Raw genomic sequence first — 22,529 nt, 5'->3', positions numbered from 1 at the left:
AGTGGTAGAGAAATGCCAGGGGTGGGGAGCATAGCTCTCAGTGGGAGAGCACAGCTCAGTGGTAGACCATGTGCTTAGCATGCGCAAGGGCCTGGGTTCAATCCGCAATACCTCCATTTAAATAAGTAAATAAATAAACCTAATTACCTCCCTCCCAGCCAAAAAAAAGAAGGAAAAACAGTGATGCAGAAATGTAAGCATGACTAGCAGAAGAGATGAGACAAGAAAATGATCTTATTTCAAGGGGTAAAAATGTCTTGAATCTGATGAATCATTAGAACAAACTTTTGAAAAATGACTTGATGCAGATTAGAGATAAAGGTGCTGGTATAAGCACAGGTTTCCATGGTGATAAACACACTTGACACAAGGCAGTGTCATGAGGTAATGTTGGCATCCACAACAGCGGGCTTTTCCCAGGTGAAAAACATACTGTCTGAAACCTCAGTTACCAGAATACAGTATAAACAAGGTGCTGATTCAAAAATCATAAAGGACAGATTTGGTCAAGCCGGAGATTACAGTAAATATTATCCAGTAATTGAAGAATTGATGAGTCAAGAAAGAAGCCTACACTCCTCAATCTCTTTTTTATAGGCAATAGTTCGGTGAAGTTTTTAAAGTAAAAAATAATGCATTGCAACATACATATAGTCTTCCTTTCTGTTTTTTTAGGTAACTGCCACTAGTTCAAAATTCCACACCTATTTTCAGATGAGCAAGGACATAATGGTTACTGACTACCTCAATTTGTCATTAAAAACAAAGCAGTTTTTGGTTCAAAAGGGAGTTGTATTCCAAGAGTTTATAAAATTTTCTGTTTAACACATTTCATAGTTGCCATATGTCACATATCATTCCTATCCCTTTACAACATATTCAATGGAATACTACTCAGCCATAAAGAAGAATACAATAATGCCTTTTGCAGCAACATGGATGGACCAGGAGATCGCCATACGAAGTAAGTCAGAAAGAAAAATACCACAGATATCACTTATATGTGGAATCTTTAAAAATGACACAAATGAACTTATTTACAAAACAGAAACAGATTCACTGACATCAAAAACAAACTTATGGTTACCGGGGGGGGGGGGGGGGAAGGGAGTGGGGAGGGATATATTGGGAATTCAGGATTTGCAGATATACACTACTATATATAAAACAGATGAACAAAAAAGTCCTACTGTATACCACATGGAATGATATTTAATACCATGTGATAGCCTATAATGAAAAAGAATATATATATATTTATAACTGAATCACTATGCTGTACACCAGAAATTAACACAACATTGCAAATCAAGTATACTTCAATTAAAAAAATAAATTAAAAAAAAATATCCCAGCATGGTAGTTGGCCTCTCCCTCTGCCCTGTGCTGCCTCCCTCACTTCCTTACAGGTGTATCTCCCAGGAGAGACTCCTTGATAAACCTCTGTACCCATTTCTCCATCTTGGAGTCTGTTTCCAGGGAACAAGATTTAAGAAAACAGTACAAGGTTCCAACAACTACAACAATGTGTCACTGACACAGAAATCAACAGCTCAGAAAAAGACACACCTATATATAAGAATACTATTGTCAAATCAGTTGCGGGAAAGTTGATTATTCAATAAAGGCTGCTGGAATCATTAGTTAACCAAGGAGTGGGAGTGGGGAGAGTGTTAAATATCCACCTCATATCATGCACCAAATAAACCCCACAGAGATTACATAAACATAAGAAAGTAAACCTTCAAAGACTCCAAATTTTTTTTAAAAAGAGACAGAGTATATATTTGAGGGATGGGGGAGGATATTTAAAATAAAAAAAAACAGAGAAGCAAGATGGCAGAGTAGAAGGACGCTTGTAGCTCACCCTCTCCCACAAATACACCAAAACTCACATCTATGGACCCTCTCAGCCATCCAGAGCACCTGCCGAACTCCGACAGAACATCACCCTCTTCGAAAGACAAAGATGCCAAAAATCTGGTAGGAGAAAAGGAAAAAAGAAAGAAGAAAAAGCAAAATAGTGCGGGACCAATCCCGCGAGGAGGGAGTGGAAAAGGAGGACTGGCACTCGTTCGCTGGGGCTCCCCTCTCCAACGGAGACGCCAGCGGGATGGAGGGGGAGCCTCTGAGGCTCAGATCTGCCCTGAGCACCCCTTGACTGACAGAACTGAGTTAAACGGTCACAAAAGGTCCCCGCGACACCCAGCCCGAGATGCGAGCCGGCAGCTGGGGCCGGGGCAGGCGGCCCCAGAGGGCAGAGGACTGGGGCAGCTGCACTGAGGCAGCCCCAGGGGACCGCAGGGTGCTGCGCGCGGTGGCTCGGAGGGGATACGGAGCAGGACAACCTCAGTCCCACATAAATTGCGAAAAAGGCAAAGCAACACGGCTGGTGTGCCCTGGGGGGAGGGGCGCCATAGCCTTTGTCTCCTCTGACCGCACCACCATTGCTGGCGCTTCTCATGAGAAGAGAGGCGGGGTGCAGCCACAGCCGCCATCTCTTCCTGTGCGCAGCGCCCAGGCCGGGGGCAGGGCCGAGACTTGAATCCACACCCGGGGGCTCCACAACCTCCTAGGCAGGACTGAGACTTGTTTACAGCCCAAGGCAGATAGGATCTTTCTGCCCTGGTCCCTGAGATTGGAGCAACCGGCGCTGGGAGAGGGCGGGTGGCCCCCCACCCACCTGGCAGGAATGCAACACCTGACCACGGTGCTGGGAGGGGACGCGATCAGCCCACCTGCCTCGCCCGAGCCCAGCAGCTGACTGCGGCATCGGGACGGGGAGTGACCTGCCCACCCACCGGGTAAGAGCTCAGCACCTGACCCAGTGTTGGGAGGGGGCACGATCTGCTAGCCGACAGCCACTGGGAGCAGCACAGGCAAGGGCGCTAACGGAGGGCCTCTGCAAACAGCAAGTTGAGTATGTGAAACAGGGTGAAGACACAAAGACCTCCCGATAAAATCATTAAGAGCACACGTCTCCAGGAGAACTAGATAACTGATACTCCTTAAGCCACAGCACCAGAGAGATACAAGCAAGATGAAGAAGCAGAGGAACCACTCCCAATTAAAAGATCAAGAGAAATCCCCTGAAAGCACAATCAAGGAAATAGACATTGATGGCCTACTAGATCAAGATTTCAAAAAAGGATTGATCAAAGTACTGAAGGAACTAAAAGAAATAGTGTTTAGAGATATAAAATATGTCAAAAATGAAATAGAAGCTATAAAGAAGAACCAAATTGAATTAGTAAACCCATTTGCTGAGATGAGAGCTGACCTAAAGGCTGTACAAAGCAGGCTAGATAATGCAGAGGAACGAAAAAGTGACCATGAAGATAGGACAACAGAAAGCACCTAATCAGAACAGCTGAGAGAAAAGCAAACTGAAAACAATGTAAGGGACCTATGGGATAATATAAAGCATGCCAATCTATGCATAATAGGGGTTCCAGGAGGGGAAGAAAGAACAAAGGGGACTGAAAAGATATTTGAAGAAATCATGACTGAAAACTTCCCAAACCTAAAGGAATCAGATATCCAAGTACAGGAGGCTCAGAGGGTCCCAAACAGGAAGAACCCAAGCAGACGCACACAAGACATATCATAATCAAGATGGCCAGAGTCAAGGATAAAGAAATGATCCTAAAGGCAGCAAGAGAAAAACAAAGAGTGAGTTACAAGGGAACCCCCATAAGGCTCTCAGCTGATATCTCTACACAAACACTACAGGCCAGAAGGGAGTGGCAAGATATATTCAAAGTCCTGAATGAAAAAAAGATACAGCCTAGGATACTCTATCCAGCAAGGCTATCCTTTAGAATAGAAGGAAAGATAAAGAACTTCACAGACAAGCAAAATCTAAAAGAGTTTAGCAACACTAAACCCATGCTAAAAGAAATATTCACAGGTCTACTCTAAATAGAAAAGAAGCAGGATGCTACAGAAATGAGAAACTCATAACTGGAAAGGAGATAACTGCCATGAATTACAAAAAGAATAAACACAAAATTGTAAAAGAAGACATCTAAATCATTAAGAGTGGGAGAGGGAAGCAAGGAAAGCCACTGTGGAAAACAGTATTGGAGATTCCTCAAAAGACTAGGAATAGACTTACCATAGGACCCAGGAATCCCACTCCTGGGCATATATCCAGAAGGAATCCTACTTCAGGATGACACCTGCACCCCAATGTTCATAGCAGCACTATTTACAATACCCAAGACATGGAAACAACCTAAATGTCCATTAACAGATGACTGGGTGAAGAAGAAGTGGTATATTTATACAATGGAATACTATTCAGCCACAAAAACCGACAACATAACGCCACTTGCAGATACATGGATATTCCTGGAGAATGTCATTCTAAGTGAAGTAAGCCAGAAAGAGAAAGAAAAATACCATATCAGATCGCTCATATGAGGAATCTAAAATATATATATATATATATATATATATATATATATATATTTATATATATTTATATATATAAAAACAGAAACAGACTCATAGACATAGAATACAAACTTGTGGTTGCCAAGGGGGTGGGGGGTGGGAAGGGACAGACTGGGATTTTAAAATGCAAAATAGATAAACAAGATTATACTGTATAGCACAGGGAAATATATACAAGATCTTGTGATATCTTACAGCGAAAAAAAAGTGACAATGAATATATATATGTTCACATATAACTGAAAAATTGTGCTGTACACTAGAATTTGACACAACATTGTAAAATGACTATTACTCAATAAAAAATTTAAAGAAAAAAGTAAAAAGCATGAAAAGAAAGATCTGTATCAAGAAAATAATATGCAGTAAGAAGCAAGTATCAAAGAAAAACATTTTAAACCTTTATAAAAGATGATATAAATGCATCCCAGCACTAAGGGGCATCAGGGCAGCTGGCCAGCCAAGGGACTCCAGATTTGGACTCTGCAATTTCCATCTTGTCCTCTCTGCATCTTGGCGCCACCTGCTGGCAGCTGTCTTCTCTGTCTAAAATCAACAGAGGATTCTGGGACCAGCTGAAAGCAGCAGTGCTAGGAATCCCCAGCCTGTTTAGTTGGCCTGACTCATCCTCAACGTCCCCATTCCCAAAATTCCCCTCCCCTGACCACTGCCACCCAGCCCTTCCTGTCCACCTGCTATATCTCCCTTCCTCACCCCAGAAGATATGAGCTTTAGCCATCTTCTTAGGGAGTTGGGCGCAGAATGGGAGCCAATAGCCAATCACTTTATGTCTCAATTTTCAGCACTGCCACATGGTACCAGGAGTTTTTACTCTAATTCTTATTTATGTCCGTTCAAGGACTGATGTCTCCAATATATAAATTCATGAACAGATCTATAAATAAGAGATAACCACAGGAACCAGAAATGGGTACTTGATACACATAAGCAATTCATAAAATATGAATGGCCAACAAACATTAAAAAGCGCCAGATGCCCAATGTCTCTAGTAATCAAAGAAAGACATCAAAAGAGGATTCAATTTGTTTAATGGTAACACCCATTTTAGCAGGGGTGTAGGGAAAAGGCACTAATGCCTGGATGGATGGAATGTAAATTGGCAAAACCTTCATGAGAACAGTTTAACAATAGGTATCAAAAGCTTTTAAGAAAAGAATATATCCTTAGAGCCAGCAGCTCCATTTCTAAGAATTCATTCTAAAATAATCCGCTATTTGTGATCTGCCCGTTCCTCCCAGCAGTGTTTTATCATAGTGAAAAGTTAGGCAAAATAAAATAACCAACAATGAAGAATCAACAGACTGTTAGGAAACACCCATCAAAGCCCACCCGAGGAGTGTCATGCAGCCATTAAGAATATTCAAGTTCCTGTATTGACCTGAAAAGATGTCAGTCATCAACTGAGAGGGAATGCAGTTTGGTGCAGCCACTGTGGAAAACAGTATGGAGATTCCTCAAAAGACTAGGAATAGACTTACCATATAACCCAGAAATCCTGCTCTTGGGCATATACCCAGAAGGAACCCTACTTCAGGATGGCACCTGCACCCCAATGTTCATAGCAGCATTATTTACAATAGCCAAGACGTGGAAACAGCCTAAATGTCCATCAACAGATGACTGGATAAAGAAGATGTGGTATATTTATACAATGGAATACTACTCAGCCATAAAAACCAACAACATAACACCATTTGCAGCAACATGGATGTTCCTGGAGAATGTCATTCTAAGCAAAGTAAGCCAGAAAGACAAAGAAAAATACCATATGAGATCGCTCATATGTGGAATCTAAAAAAACAAACAAACAAACAAACAAACAAAGCATAAATACAAAACAGAAACAGACCCATAGACATAGAATACAAACTTGTGGTTGCCAAGGGGGCAGAGGGTGGGAAGGGATAGACGGGATTTCAAAATTGTAGAATAGATAAACAAGATTATACTGTATAGTACAGGGAAATAGACACAAGATCTTATGGTCGCTCACAGAGAAAAAAATGTGACAATGAATGTATATATGTTCACATATAACTGCAAAATTGTGCTCTACACTCGAATTTGACACAACATTGTAAAATGATTGTAAATCAATAAAAAATGTTAAAAAAGCTAAAAACACACACACAAAACAAAATCGTCAACTGAGAAATGAAAAGTTTCAAGACAATACATACAGTAGTATCTACTTTTGAAAGAAAAGTAATTATATACAAATTACAGACATGCTTATTAAAAATTTGAAATAATATACATATAAGTGTAAACAGTGACTATTCTTGGGTAGTGGAAATATGGCTAATGTTTATTCCTGCTACATTTTATATGCATTTTCTAATTTTTCGGAAGTAAGTATGTACTGCGTGTGAAATTTTTAAATTGTCAAAGAAAAACCATATGAAGGTTTAAGTGTTTTTACAATGAATATGATCCTTTTTTTTAATTTTTAAGGAAAAATAAAAGAGTAGCCAAGTGGTAAGTCACGTGGTAGAAACTTTTAGAAAAATTAAGAAAGAAGTGTGTGGGGAGAAGGGGAAGCTGGTAAATTAGGAGTTGGTGGATGGGGCAAGACAAGCGTTCTAGAGGAGGCAAAGCTTGAATGGTGGTGAACTTGTGGATACACAGAAAGAAGAGAACAGGGCATGGTTTGGGTCCTTGGCTCCAGGACTAATCATGTCAAAGTGCTTCTAGAAATACCCAGGCATCAACAATGAAGAGGTCACAGGTTAGGACACAAACTTCATCCATTAGCCCTTTTTAGAAATGCTTGTGTCCACTCCGCACCCAGAAGGGCAATGGTAGACCCTGGACTTGCTGTTGAGCACCACTGCGGGAAGGATGCCAGGCTTCCAGACACCTGGTTTCTCTGTCTCCCTTCAGGGCACAAGCATTGGAGAACAGTCGCCTACTGGGACCTGTTCTTTGCTTATCTAGTCAAGCCCCACATCAGAGACGAATCTTGTTCCTTTTCTTCCTTCCTGGAAAGATCTAGCTTCTTAGCCAGCATTCCCACGGGCTTCCTCCACACAACAGTAACCATATAGGGTGGTCTCCTAGGTCCTAAGCCCACAGCCGACCCTCCCAAGCATGGCCCAGATCTACAACCTCTGTTTTCAGACTTGTCTTATCCTGTGAGCCCTTCCCATCCGAGCCCACAGCTCTGCAATGGTTTCTCAACAGCCCCGCTCTCCTGGGGTCAGCCCTGTGCCTCCGCTCTCGCAGCATGCCCCGGGGCCCGTGCAGGTAGACTGTCTACCTGAGCCTGCCCCTGTCCCTGTGCCTGGGGTGAGCCTTGGTGGGACTGGTCTGATGAGCATAGAGATCACTTATGGGCTAAGTACTAGAACTGTCTCCGAGTGTGTCCCATGAACTTGTATGTGATTCTCTTTTATAATTATTTTAACCTTTCCTGGACCCACAGGTCTCCTTTCCCATTTCTAATCTTGTCTGTTTTGAATCTCTCTCTCTTTTCCTTAACCAGGCTCACAAAGAGGTTGTCTATTTTAATGGTCTCTTTAAAGAACAGTTTTTGAGTGTCTGTACGTATTTATTATCTTCCATCAACAATTTCAGCTTTCATCTTTATTAATTTATTTTCCATCTGCTTTCTTTTGTTGTTCTTTTTTTTTTTAATTATACCAAGTTTCTTCATCGTTAGTCTCTCTTCTTTAATAAAGTAGCCATTAGAGGCTAGAAATTTCCCTCTGCAATTTTAGCTAGAACCCAAAAGTCCAGGTACGAAGTTTTCTTCTTCTCACTACTTTTCTAGTTGGTTTGTAATACTGGGTTTGATTTCCTTTGATCCAAGAGTTGTTTAGGAGAATGCATCTTAATTTACCAATTAAGGTTGTTCTGGTTGTCTTTCTATTATTGAATTCTAATTGTGTCAAATAAAAACAAAGCCAAGAATATACGTAATTATATGCATGGCAGGGACAGTGTGCTGTACACCAGAAATTGACACATTGTAACTGACAGTACTTCAATTTAAAAACAAAAAGCTGGACTTGGATAAGGAGAGACTTTCATGAGAAAGACGATTGTCGCAAGAGGGAGATTTCTCTGAGCTCAGAAATCTGCAAGCATGTCAAAATCACACAGAAAACAGATTTTCTTTTACAGGGTAAAAGACGAGGCAGGCAGAGACAAGCAGTATCTTTGGAGGGGAAGTTGGGCAAACAAGGAGAAAGGACCACGGAGGTCTTACAGGAAAAGCATCTCACTGTGGTCAGCTGATTCCCAGGAGAATTGTGAAGGGGGCCTGTTTTACTTTTTGTGTGTGCTTGTTCAAGCTTGAGGACAAGAAGGGTTCAGGGGCCTGTAGGAAAGACAGAAGCCGGACCAGATAAGGCCAAGACAAAGCAGGGGATAAGAAACAGGCTACCGTGAGCACTTGTTTGTAACTCGGGTGGAATTCTGCCTTGGAAGAAATCCTAGGTAAGCACCTCTTTTTCCGTCAGCTACCTCTACCAGGCTTTCCCTTGGGGTGGACACACACAGGCCAGTGAAGGAGGCCCTCCGACTTCTAACCTTTAATTTGGCTCCATTTCTACCAAACAAGCAGGACTCTCTACCCAGTTCTTAAGTACCAGGGCTAAACTTTCGCAGCCTGCACGCTAGTGAAGGTCACCCCTCCTAAGTGTAATGTAAATCACGTCCTAAATCTGACTGAGAAGTAATGTACTTAATAACCAAACTGCTAAATATCAGAGCTTGAAGGCAACTTGAAAATTACAGAGTCCAACCTAATAATTGTACAGATCAGGAAACTGTGGCCTCATCTACAGACATCTAAGTGCTGGAATTTAAGAATCATATGTATAAAGTTGTGTCACAGGCCTGGTGGATAAGGACAGAGGACATGAACAGGTGAAGGTTTCCCCTGAGCCTACAAGAGAAAAATATCCTATTCCTTTCTTATGAAACTATTAATTTACCACTAGGACTCCCTGACCAAAGGTTTGCAGCTTCTCTGTGATCAGGAGACCACACAAAGGAAACTGGGGGTCAGACTCAAAGAGCAGAGGGGACAATGTCCAGTGGATTGACTTAGCAATGGTAAGAGAGACACAGGAGGCTGGGCCTTGCTGTTCAGGTTACCCTCTGGGTTATATATGCCTGTGGGTTCTCTGAATAGAGACTATTGCCTGTCTGGTAGGAAGAGAGGTCCCAAAGGACCTTTTTAAGCAAAAATAGTCTGTACACTCTGTGCTTACTTCAATTTGTATGAACTCTCGACCCTGGAGGACAGAAGTGCCTCCATCCCTACACAGTCACATGCCCCTTCTCTTAACTCCCCATAAACTCACTCAATGACCTTCATTAGAAGACTGAGCTGTGGGAAGGGATTCTAGAGCATTCAAACACGACAAGTACGAAGCTAAGTCATTTTCTCTCTGAACAAAATTTGGCAAAGGGGCATGACCGAACAGATAAGGGTGGAGAAGAGGAAGCCTGTGGGCAGACGTGTTAACTGAAACTATTGAAAGAAGGATGGAAAAGGGTGACGGGGAAAGAAGTCAGGAAGGGAGAGGAAGGCATGAAGGAAGAGGAACAGTCACTGCATGGGGGGATTTCTGTTCTATTTTTGTAGGTGTTTGTAACATAACGTCTTTGTGTCTGACAATACAACCAGGCTGAAATTGATTGAGGGATGGTGTCAGATCCACCAGAAGAGGCCTCTTAGGACACATATTATTGCAAGATCTTTTTTAAATTCTTCCAAGTAGTGGACCCTGGGCCCCAGCGGCCACCATCAGACACTGACTTAAACAATGATTCTCTACAGGGGAGGCCCTGGATTCTGGCATGTTCTTCCCTGCCCCCTTCTCAAACAATACCTCCCCCCATCAACAACCCTTCCAACACACACACACACACACAGAATCACAAACCCAGAGGTGGAGAAATAAAGGTTTAGAAGGCAGAATGCACAGTAAAGAACAAAAATGATCAAGGTGTTTATGAAGCAAGTCAAGCCGCGCTGTTTTTTATTTATTCAATCGACATTTATTGTCTCTCTACAATAACTTACACGTCACAGAAGCCGTGCACACATCAAACTGGAGTTTTTCCTTTTTCCATACTGTCTGCCACAATAATTTCTGCCAACACTCAACAGACACTCGGTGCCCACTTACTTTCCTTAGCTATGCTGATCTGGTGCTTTTATTTGAGAGACTCAGAATATTCTCTGGCGTGAACAGAAGGTAGAAGCCCTGTGTTCATTCCATTCTCAACTCTAAAGATTCATCAGGGATAGCATGTACCTTTCGGTATAAGGGTTTCCTCCTAATCTAAACACATACAGTCGATCCATCTGAAATTGTTTCCAATACTCACAAATCTATCTCACAAAAACGTTGATGGTTACTATTTGCAAACCATTCTGTACAAAAGTCATATTCTATAATGAAGTGTAGTTGACATGATTCTTTACAGGTTAAAAAAAAACTGTTGATCACAAAGTATTCAAAACTACATAAAACTGAGGGCAGAGTATTGAACTGGAAGCCCAGACATCTGGGTTCAGTCTATTGCTTTTAAACAATCATATGTGGAACAACTATTGGATGTCAGGCACTGAAGCCAGAATTCCTGAACACTGTGTTTCACTGGATCCTCACCAGTTTCTTGAAGCTTTCATTTTACAAATGAAAGAAATGCCGAGAACGAATCTGTGATCTTTGGGAAATCGTTATTTCAAATAAAGAGAGTGAGTATTAAATTCAGGGGTGTCTCAGAACAATGGGGACTAATGGTTATTAAGGAATTCTAACACTTCAGGCAAGAACAGAACTGTCTTTATCTATGTGATTACAATCCTTTAATCCACTGAACACCAGCCTTCTGGCCAGTTTGCAAATCACTGAATCAAGATTCGTCTGTTTGAGAGATTCACCATTGGAAAGAAAAGGCACATGGATACATTAAAAGAAAGCATAAAAATGCATTTAAGGAAATTTTAAGCATATCCTTATATACTATATAACATTGGAAGGAAATCCTATTCATTTATGTCTGTATTATTTACACACTGCCTCATTAGGCAAAAAATTTGAGGCCGTAATGGCCATTTTATTCATTAAATGCCCTTCTTATCCGTCATCTCCCAAGTATAGAATAACAGACTAAAAGAATAATATCAGAATTTGGGAATTTGCGATTTACAAATGTTAGCCACTATATATATAAAAATAGATTTTTTAAAAACTTTCTCCTGTCTAGCACCGAGAAATGTGTTCAATATCTGTAATAACCTTTAATTTAAAAATATGAAAACAAATATACGTATATGCATGACTGGGACATTGTGCTGTACACCAGAAATTGACACATTGTAACTGATGGTATTTCAATTAAAAAAATAATAATAATATCAGAAAAGCATCTCAGGATAACTTACTCTTTAAGCTAAATTTTAAAAACAAAGAGCTAGATGTCAGCACTAAAAACTGTATCTAGAAGAAAGCTAAAAAATAAGAAGACAGAATACCTCAGTCATCACAAGCTTCCTCAGTTGAGACCCAAAATGATCCAAACATCCCATAAAGCTTCCAAACTCAAACTGCTACAACTCAGATAACAAGGAAAGAAGAACTGCATAAGCCCCAGGCACCATTCAGAGGCTAAAATACTGTGACATTTTGTCTTTTGTCTGTCTTTCTACTTAAAGCTCTTTCTGTCTAACAGCTGAAATTTCTGAGTTTCATCAAATTTCTTTCACTGAGCTGTTGTGCCTTTTTTTAAACCTTTGAAGCCAAATGCCAGCCTTTATGAAAGTGGAAAGATTACGTTTCATCATTTTAAAAGGGAGGAAAGGAAAGGGGTACTTCCTCCCACCTCCAATATTTGCATGTCATTTAACCATTAGTGTTGAAACTTCTTTGGTTTCATAGCTTTGGGGAGGGGTGAGGCAAGATGACTGACACACTGAATAGGTGGTGCATTTTTTACCTACGTTAGAAGGAAGGGCATAATGAGAATGACTCCCAGCTGAAGGATTTAAAATTTATAAAACACCTTGTACCCCTTGGAGCGATGGCACCCTCAGTATAAGAGCAGTCACACACCACTACTGCCAAAACAATGCAGGCAGACCACAAAAGCTAACATAAAGAGCTACACAGTAAAGGGAATTATCACCTATTTAGCAATGTGTCCCAAAGGCAGTCTAAGGAAAAATCAAAAGAAGGCAGAGCATTGGATAACAAATGACTGAATTTAAAGATTAAAGCATGCACATAGTTTAACAGAGTTGGCCAAGGTAAGCAAGAAAGTTTTAGATACATACAATGGAAAATATATATATGTGTGTATTATATGTATAACTGAATCGCTTTGCTGTATAACTCAAACTAATATTGTAAATCAACTATACTTCAATAAAAAAACAAAATTAAAAAAAAAATGTTTTAGAGAAGCAAAAGTCAGCTACTTGAGCCTAAAGCTCAGGAGACCAAACAATTTCTTTGGAAGCATCTGTCCTGTTTGGAGGAAAAACAAAAAAAAAGCCTTTTAAAAATTGTGGTAAAATGCACATCACGTAAAATTTACCATCTTAAAATTATTTTTCAGTGTACAACTTAGTAGTATCAGGTACATTGTGCTGCAACCAATCTCCAGAACTCTTTTCATCTTGCAAAACTAAAACCCTGTAGCCATTAAACAACTCATTGCCCACCCCAGCCCCTGGCAACCACTATTCTATTTTCTGTCTCTGAATTTGACTACACCAGGTACCTCGTATAAATAGAATCATATAGTATTTGTCTTAAAAAAAAAAAAAAAAAAAACACTTTCAAACCAGAGAAACTACAAGCAGAGACGAATGGAAATAATCTAAAGAACAAAGGGACAGAAAAACAGGAAGCAGAACGAGAACTGGGGAGGATTCTAGATTTCGGTATCTGTAAAATGTGACTCCAGTCATAACAATCATAACATTGCTTATCGGAAGTGGATACAGATCCTCTTTTCTAAATATCTTTTAAACAAAAACAGAAAAAACGGGAGCAGAGAGTAGACGGTAAACTCCAGATCTGGGTGTCAAAAACTCCAGGTCTAACATTGGTTCTCAGAAGTGAGTCACGTAAAAGTTTAAAAAAAATAAAAGAAAAAACAAAATAAAGTTTAAAAGAAATGATTCAGATCCTCTTCGCCAGATAATAACAAAATTAACACCATCCCTTCGTGTCTTAAGACTTGATTCTAAAGAAGGAAGTTGGTATTGCTACATCAGACTCAAATTCAACCAGAAAGAAAAGCACCTTACTAGCACAGCATCTCACCATTAACTCCGATCTGATACTAAAACGATCTGCCTAAACACTTCCCCCATCTTTCTTAGACATTCTCTGCTCCAGTAAACATGTTGTTAAGATCTAATAATATGTACATGGAAGACTTACTTGCTTCAGTGTTTCTTACTAACAGTAAAAATATTTCATTTGATCTCAAAATACAAAGAAAACAGTCACCTAAAATCACAAACTTCAACAACCTTAGAAATATGCTGATTGAAATAATCACTGAGGGCAATTAAGTAAACCTGAAACAAATGCCGATGCTAAAGTTAATTTCGACTTTAAGAGAACAATATAAACAGAAAGTCATAAGTTGATGAACAATTTCCATTCTCATCATATTAAGTATTTTAATTACATCTGTGAATCTGGGGATGTGCCCTGCAATTGGGAAATCACGAAGCAAATTTAATAGAATTACTTTCAGAAAAGAAAGACCAGTCACCGAAACCTCTGCAAGACTAAAACTGTAATTTTGGAAAACAAAAAAATTTTTGGCTTTCCTCCACCTTATTTTTTTCCCCCTTGATATAGTAAATGCCCCGAGGCTCTGACCCAACTTCAGAAAAAGAGCCGGTAGAGTGGGTTCGGGAAAAAAAATTACCCAGTTGCGGATTAGTAAAACTGTAACAGGGATTAAGAAGTGACACCGAAGAGGAACACCCTAAAAGTGTGTGTATAAGGGCCAAAAAGGCAGCCTGCTTTTCATGTCACCTCTCCTACTCACCTGGCCAAGCCAGACCTCTGCAGGAACAGCATGTCTTGCTCATCCCGCGTGTCCTCCAGGACCCGAGGCAGCAGCTCGGTCAGGGTGTCCGTCGCCGGGGGCGGCAGCTTCAGCGGCGGAAGCAGTTGCAGGCTGCGGGGAGGCTCTGCCCGGGGCTTCCGAGGAGGGGCCGGCAGCTGTGGCCTGAGTGGGGGCACCAGCTGGGGCTATGGAGGCAGCTTTGGGGGGGGGGGGGGGTGTTGGTAGCTGCTCAGTAGGGGGTGGCTTTGGAGGAGCTTCAGGCTCTGGGGCTGGCTTCGGCGGGGGTTCTGGACTCGGCGGGGGTTCTGGACTCGGCGGCGGTGCTAGCGGAGGCTTCTACAGCTACGGCGGTGGTTTGGATGGTGGCATTGGCGATGGCGGCCTCTTCTCCGGAGGTGAAAAGCAAACCATGCAGAACCTCAATGACCGCCTGGCCAATTACCTAGACAAGGTCAGAGCCCTGGAGGAGGCCAATGCTGATCTGGAGAACAAAATCAAGGAGTGGTATGACAAATTTGGGCCTGGGTCTAGAGATGGTGGATCCGGAAGGGATTATAGCAAATACTATCCAATCATCGAAGATCTCAGGAATCAGGAGAGACACTAGTCCTTGCCCAGTTTCTACAACTTCTGTGTCTTTCCCATTTATTCAGATCATGTATTGTAATGATGAATTTCAAGTCAAGGAATTATTTTTGAATGTATTTGTTTGTTGCATCTGTCAAATGGGATTTGGTGTGTTTTAACCATGATAGTACTGTATACATGACCCCCAACCCACATTGATTCTGTTTGCATCTCAAATTTGAGGATTTCTGCATACGAGTAAAATTTATACAATGCCAGGCAGCTAGTTAACATATATGTAAGAGTGATGACAACGAGTGGACACTAGTTTAGTCTAATTATTTCATGATTAATTCTGGCAGATTGGCGTATTTTAGTGTCTTGCTAGATTTAAATAGTCTTTACGACTATTTTTCTTCCTAGAAAATCTGGTGCAAATATTATATGAGAATGTGATGGAATCTAAAATGTTTCACCGTGGATGTATGGAAAATATATTTTTAAGACTTTTTTGGAAGTGAAATTCATGTTTCACACTATTTTCTGAAAGAGCTCATAGAATAACTGATCTTCCAAAGCAGCAAGACTATGCTGAGGGCTGTGTTCTGTGAAACAATGTTCTGTGCCTGTTCCAGTGCCTGTGCAAACTGTTAATTTTCACAGAAGGAGGTAGTCCAATACATCAGGATTATCAATGCAGGTGTCATTACTAAGCAAGTTTTCCAAGCAAATCACTTTTAAAAGCTAATTCAGGGGATGTCTACTCTCACAGGTGGGTGTCCAGACACAGGTAAAAAGCAATTGTGATTTATTCACTGTTATTGTCTTTTCTAGATCATTACTGCCATGACTGAAAATGCTGGGATTGTTCTGCAAATTGACAATGCCAGACTGGCTGCTGATGACTTCAGACTGAAGTAAGAAAAATGAAGGCTTGAAAACAAATGTAGGAAAAATAAAATGTAATTCATTTGCTTAGTTTATTCTAAATTAAAAAAAAATTTTAGGGGATCAAGACCTAAATTCACAAACATCCCAAGGGTAAATGTTAAAAACCATCATCCCACCAACAAGAAAATAGAGAGGCCATTTCAGGATTTTTTCGTTACAAAAAAGATTGGCCATCAATAGAATTAATATGAGGCTCAGATTTTGCTTTACAGGGAAAAGCTCCTAAGAGAAAATTTAGCCTTCATTTATCCAGTTGATCAGGGGAGAAAATATTTTCTTGAATATGGAAGGATGGACTGGACTTTTCGAAATGTGCTGTACTGTACCCTCCCAGGTATGAGAACGAACTACATCTCCGGCAGACAGTGGAGGCGGACACCAACGGCCTGCGGAAAGTCCTGGATGACTTGACCACGACCCGTTCCGGCCTGGAGATGCAGATTGAGAGCCTCACCGAGGAGCTGGCCTACCTGAAGGAGAACCACGAGGAGGTAGGGACATGTTCCATGTGAATCAGCGACTCTGGTCTACAGAGTCTCCCCCACCCTCCGTTCTATAATAAAATAAAATAAAATAAATCCCGAGGAGGGTGGAGGCATAAATTGGGAGTTCAGAATTTGCAGATACTAACTACTATACATAAAATAAACAACAAGGTCCTACTGAATAGCACAGGGAACTACGTCTAAAACCTTGTAATAGCCTATAATAAAAAAGAATATGAAAAGGAATATATATATATATATATATAATACACACACATACATGATAGACTCACTATGCTATCCACCAGAAATTAACACAACATTATAAACTGACTATATTTCAATTGATGAATTAATTAAATTCCATCTGAATGGATTTCCAACTCCTATGCAGGAGGGGAGGAGGGGAGAGAGAGTAATAATGAGCAAATTACATGTGAATTTTATGGGGTTCCCCTCCTTCAGTGTCCTAGTTTCAACTTCAACTTTTCAGCTCATGCACATTTTAGGGAGTCATTGCTTTTCGGTTTTCATTACTATGGTCTTTTTTTCCCTCCTTGCTAGGAAATGAAGCGTGTGCAATGAGGCTGCGGAGGGGATGTGACGGTAGAAATGAATGCTGCCCCAGGAACAGACCTGACTAAGTTACTGAATGACATGAGGGCACAGTATGAGGAGCTGGCTGAGCAGAACCGCCGGGAGGCCGAGGAGCAGTTCAATAAGCAGGTAGATTGTCACCCTGAGCCTGCGGTCACACACAAGCTGCTTCCAACATCTCATCAGACCTGCAGTGATTGCATTTCGTTTGTGTTTAGAGTGCATCACTGCAAGCACAGATCTCTACTGATGCGGGGGCAGCCAGTTCCGCCAAGAATGAGATAACAGAACTGAAACGTACTCTGCAAGCCCTGGAAATCGAGCTGCAGTCCCAACTGGCCATGGTTTGTGCACTTTTTTCCAAAATCTCCAACAGAGAGTTGAGTGATTCAGGTTTCTTTCATTGCCAAGATGTTCTACTTGGCACATAATCAAAGCAGGATTAAGGAGGAACTATATTGTGGTCGTCCAAAGCATAAAATATCCCAGTTAAAGATAATATACTCTATTTCCATAAAAGATGTAGTTTTCAAAAAGTAACACCAACAAAAATTAAGGAAGTCGGGGGGAGGGTACATAGCTCAGTGGTAGAGCACATGTCTACCATGCATGAGGCCCTGGGTTCAATCCCCAGTACCTCCATTAAAAAATTAATTCATTAACAAACCTAATTACCTCCCCCTCCAAAAAAACAAACAAACAAAATTAAGGAATGGATCTAGCAATAGGGGTTGTAATTCGGGGAGAAGGTAACTTCTAGTACCTTATAAAGTGTTGTAGGTTTTTTTTTTAATCATCCCATGATTTATTTTCATCATGAAATGTTTATTTGCTTTTTCTCTTAGAAAAGCTCTCTGGAAGGGACCTTGGCTGACACGGAGGCTGGCTACATGGCTCAGCTGTCACAAATTCAGATACAGATCAGCAGCCTGGAGGAGCAGATCTGCCAGATCTGGGGGGAGACTGAATGCCAGAACGCAGAATATGAGCAGCTGCTGGACATCAAGACCCGCCTAGAGATGGAGATTGAGACCTACCACCGCCTGCTTGATGGCGAAGGAGGGTAAGTGAAAGTCAGGAACAGGCTAAGTGGATACCTTGGTGTATTTACATTATGAAACCAAAAAGGGGCTTGGGGACCGGACTCGTATTTACAAGGTAACAGTCACACAGTCCGATCAAAAGACATCTGCCTTCATCAGAAAGAGCCCTCTGCGCAGAGGTTTTCTCCTGCCTTTGCAAACCACAAAGGAAACCAGTTCTTTTTCTCCAGCAGTTCTGGTTTTGGAGGATCTGATTTTAGAAGCTTAGGATCCAGAAACACAGGGTCCAGAAACATGGGATCCAGGGATTCATCCATGTCTGGCGACTCAAGATCCGGAAGCTGTTCTGTCCAAGGAAGAGGTAGACATTTTTGTTCATGTTCACAATAATTTTAAAACTGAGAAGTAAAGGCACGTTTTACTTGTCCTATAAAAAGTACGTGCTATTGTTCACATCATCTCGCCCAGGGAGAACGTACTCAGTGAATGCACTTGGGTTTCTCCTGATCTGTGTTTCTCCGACACTGTCCAGGCTGACATTGTGATTCTATGATTTTCAGATCCAAGCAAGTCGAGAGTGACTAAGACCATCATAGAGGAGGTGGTGGACGGCAAAGTCGTCTCTTCCCAAGTCAGCAATGTTTCTGAGGTGAAAATTAAGTAAGCAATTTCCAGGCCAACAAGTGTCTTTCAGAGAGAAATCTAAAGGACACAAATGAAGATATTGCATCAATCTAGCCATCTTTCTGGATGACTTCAGGGAAGAGTTTCCATCCAGAAATAGATGACTGACCAATTTTTCTGCATCCTCTTCTTTTCTTATTAGAATGCTCTTGAAAAAGTTGAAATGACGACTTTGCTCTAATTGTTTCTATGCTTCAGTAAACTTACTTTTGCAAGTTCACTAAATGATTCCTGAATTTTTTTAAAAAGAAATTCAATATTTTTACCTAGAAATGATAGTATCTTTTTCAATAAGAATCAAGATTATGGGGGGAGGGTATAGCTCAAGTGGTAGGGCACATGCTTAACATACATGAGATCCTGGGTTATTCCCACTACTTCCTCCAAGAATAAATAAATATTAAATAAACCTAATTACTTCCCCCCCACCAAAAAATAAATAAATAAAATACACTTAATAAAAAAAAAGAAGCAAGATTATAGCCATTTTGTATACGGGAAATTTGAACATAACGTTAGAACTCAGTTATAGCTGAAATTAGATCTCATCCTCCCTAAAACTAAAGCCAACACTTTAGCCCACAAAGAAGAATGCGATTATTTGAATAATCAACCTATTATTAATGTCTAGTTTCTTTATGTCCATCACCAAACTGAATATTTAATAATATAAAAAGAAGCATAAGATATGCCCCCTACTTCAAGAAACTTCCATTTAGATGGACAGGAAAGCTAAAAACACGAAGACAGCAGACAACACAGGGTGTTCATAGTGAAAGGCTTGATTCCACAACAGTCAAGAGAAATACTAGAGAAATCTGACAAGTCATGTTTGCAGAACGCTTAGGAGAATGGTCAAAATTAAAATCTTGGGAAAGAAGATAGGATATGTGATATGAGACCAGGTTTCTGAAAACTTTGAAAGCCCCAAAGAGAAATGATGCTCAGATACTGGTTCCCTTGTCAAATCGAGCCACCCCTTGAGCCAAAAATCATCACTTAGCCAAGCTGGTGTTTCCTCCCCCTGCTGAAGTCATTTACCCCATGGGTGGTCCACAGGGCTCTGTCTTGTCTCAACTGGGATATGAAGCGTGTCAAAGAAGGGTAGGAGGTCAGGTCAGTCCCAGGAAGACACAGGCGAAAGACAAAGCCAGCCTGGGTAAGGACTTTTCCACTCAAGGAATTTACAGTGACCAGATCACATGTTAGATCATCAATCCCACAAGCTGGTACTCAAGAAAAGAACATGGGACTTGGCCTAAAAACCCAAATTAGAAATCACAAAAGGATCAACCTGAATATAATTCGTGTAAATGTACCTGCAAATATAAAATCAGTAAGAGCAGTATTGAGGGGGGGCGGGGGTATAGCTTAGTGCAGAGCCATGCCTAGCATGAACGAGGTCTTGGGTTCAATCCCTAGTACCTCCATTAAAAAAATATATAAACCGAGTTACTCCACCTACAAAAAAATTTGAAAAAAAAAATAAGAGCGGTATGAGAGTATCAAACCTTATTAATAAAAACAACCAAATAAGGTAGTTTTTTTTTCTTCTAGGCACATTAACTAAAACATAAAAGTGAACCTGTAGGCACACTGTAACCACAGAACGAAGTTAATAGCTAAGCACAAACCACTATCCAAAGAAAAAAGAGCCTCACTGTCTTAAATCAAACATATGGTTCCCATCAAAGCATTAGAGCAAACTAAACTTTGGCTGTTTCTCCTCTACTGAAAAGTTAAGAAATATGAACTCACTGATTCAGCCTGGACTCAAGGCAGGACAGAAATGGAAACCAGCTGTATGGGCCTCCTGTCCCTTGGGCCACCACAGTCACACCAGGAAAGCCTCTCTCCATGGGTCCTCCCAGGTCCAGTCTTAGAAGATCCAGTCCTGTACCACCTGGGACCTATGTTTACGGCTAGTCTTACTTACCCTAAAATCAAGGCAAAAGTATGTGGTTACTCTGAAAATCATCTTGAGGTGAAATCCTCATTCTGGGTTTCCCTGGCATGGGTTGAGAGGTTCCATTTGTACTAAATGATTGTTTTTAGATACAGAAAAGACCAGATCCTAGATGCCAACACACTGAGATGCAGTAGAATGTGTTATGAGCACATACAATTTTAAAAACTGAAATTATTAAACCCTTTTGGATCATGAAATTTATTCAGAATGCCAGATGAAATACTAAGGCCAGGGTGTTCGCATGTTATTATTGGCCCTCAAATTATTTTAAAACCACACAACAGGCATATGCTTTTATTTTGAAACTCTCAAGTTCAGCTCTGCAGTCAACCTTTAAATAAGAGGAGTGTGTTTCTTTCTTCTGAGAGTTGGGCTTATGGAAGGAAGAGCCAACTTGCATATGAATTTTCATTGTTGACTTTTGATCCAGAGATTCATAAAGTTGTTCCTGTCTTTCTGACCTCAAAGGACAAGGAACAAGAATGGTGAGGATGCTGGAAGTGGCAGCCATCCTTACCAAGATTAGAAACAAGAAACAAGGTTTACAGCAGGCAGAGGAGAGGAAACAGGCAAAGGATTTGAGACTCCATAGTAAGCAGCTTAAACCCGCTTAAAGACTTCACAGAATTAGACAGTGTTCAAAAGACCTACCAAAGGACACAAAGTGATGAATGTAAATCACCCAGAACGTAGCTCAAGTAATAGCTTCCGAACAATCTTCTCAAGTAACAAAATACTGCAAGTTAATAAATCACTTTTAAAAAGTATCAGTAGCTCAAACAGGACACTTGAAGAACAGGAAACACCAGTAAAGCTCTTTTTTAAAAACATTTACTCACATGCAATATCGATATCAACATGAAATGATCAGGTGGAAAAAAGCAAACAATGGGGTAACACATCAATCACTTTTTTTTTCCTTATAATAAAAGTAACTTAGGGGGAGGGTATAACTCAGTGGTAGAGTGTGTGCTTAGCATGCACAAGGTCCTGGGTTCAATCCCCAGTACCTCCATCAAAAAATAAATAAATAAATAAATAAATAAATAAATAAATAAATAAATAAATAAACAAACAAACAAACAAACAAACAAACAAACCTAATTACCTCTCCCTCAAAAAACAAATAAAAAAATTTAATAGTATTTTTTAAATATTTTTTAAAAATAAGGGCCTACTGTATAGCATAGGGAACTATATTCAATTTTTTGTAATATATAGTGGGAAAAATCTGAAAAGAAAAAATATATATGTATGTATATGTATAACTGAATCACTTTGCTGTACACCTGAAGTTAACATTGTAAATCAACTACACTTCAATGAGAAATAAAATTAAAAATAAAAAAGTAATTTATTGAAGACAATTTGGAAAATGCAAACTAGAAGAAGAAAATTAAAATCACTCATAACCCCACTATCTAACATAATCACTGTTGATATCTTGGCTTGTATTACTACATTTTTTTTCTTTCCCCACCTCACAGCTTTATTGAGATATAACTGACATATAACATTGTGTAAGTTTCAAGTGTTCAATGTATGAATTTAATACTCCTCTCATTGCAAAATGATCACCACCATAGCCTTAGCTAACACCTCCGTCATGTCACATAATTACCATTTCTTTTTTTTTTAGTTTTTTATCGTTATACAATTTTTTGTTTGTTTATTTTTATGAGGGGGAGGTAATTTGG

At 40.3% G+C, this 22,529-nt stretch overlaps 1 protein-coding gene, 1 long non-coding RNA gene and 1 other non-coding gene across 3 annotated transcripts in view; 2 read left to right on the top strand and 1 right to left on the bottom strand.

The window, feature by feature from the left end:
- LOC135323269 (uncharacterized) overlaps positions 1-22,529 on the bottom strand; it is an 82,582-nt gene that overhangs the window by 27,447 nt on the left and 32,606 nt on the right. The gene's annotated exons all lie outside the window — the stretch shown is intronic.
- On the top strand, positions 14,503-19,054 carry KRT24 (keratin 24). Its single transcript, XM_064496064.1, is given in 9 exon segments — positions 14,503-14,755; positions 14,757-15,129; positions 15,936-16,020; positions 16,389-16,545; positions 17,104-17,265; positions 17,355-17,480; positions 17,982-18,199; positions 18,410-18,540; positions 18,740-19,054. Coding segments are annotated over 9 exon segments (1,566 nt in total). The 5' UTR covers positions 14,503-14,545; the 3' UTR covers positions 18,844-19,054.
- TRNAG-ACC (transfer RNA glycine (anticodon ACC)) lies at positions 17,704-17,778 on the top strand. The gene has a single exon. It is a non-coding gene; the product is annotated as a tRNA-Gly (tRNA).

This window comes from Camelus dromedarius, chromosome 16, assembly GCF_036321535.1.
Source record: "Camelus dromedarius isolate mCamDro1 chromosome 16, mCamDro1.pat, whole genome shotgun sequence".
NCBI classification, from domain to species: Eukaryota; Metazoa; Chordata; class Mammalia; order Artiodactyla; family Camelidae; genus Camelus; species Camelus dromedarius.
Note: the sequence above shows the minus strand (reverse complement) of the source record. Positions and strands in the feature narration are given on the sequence as shown.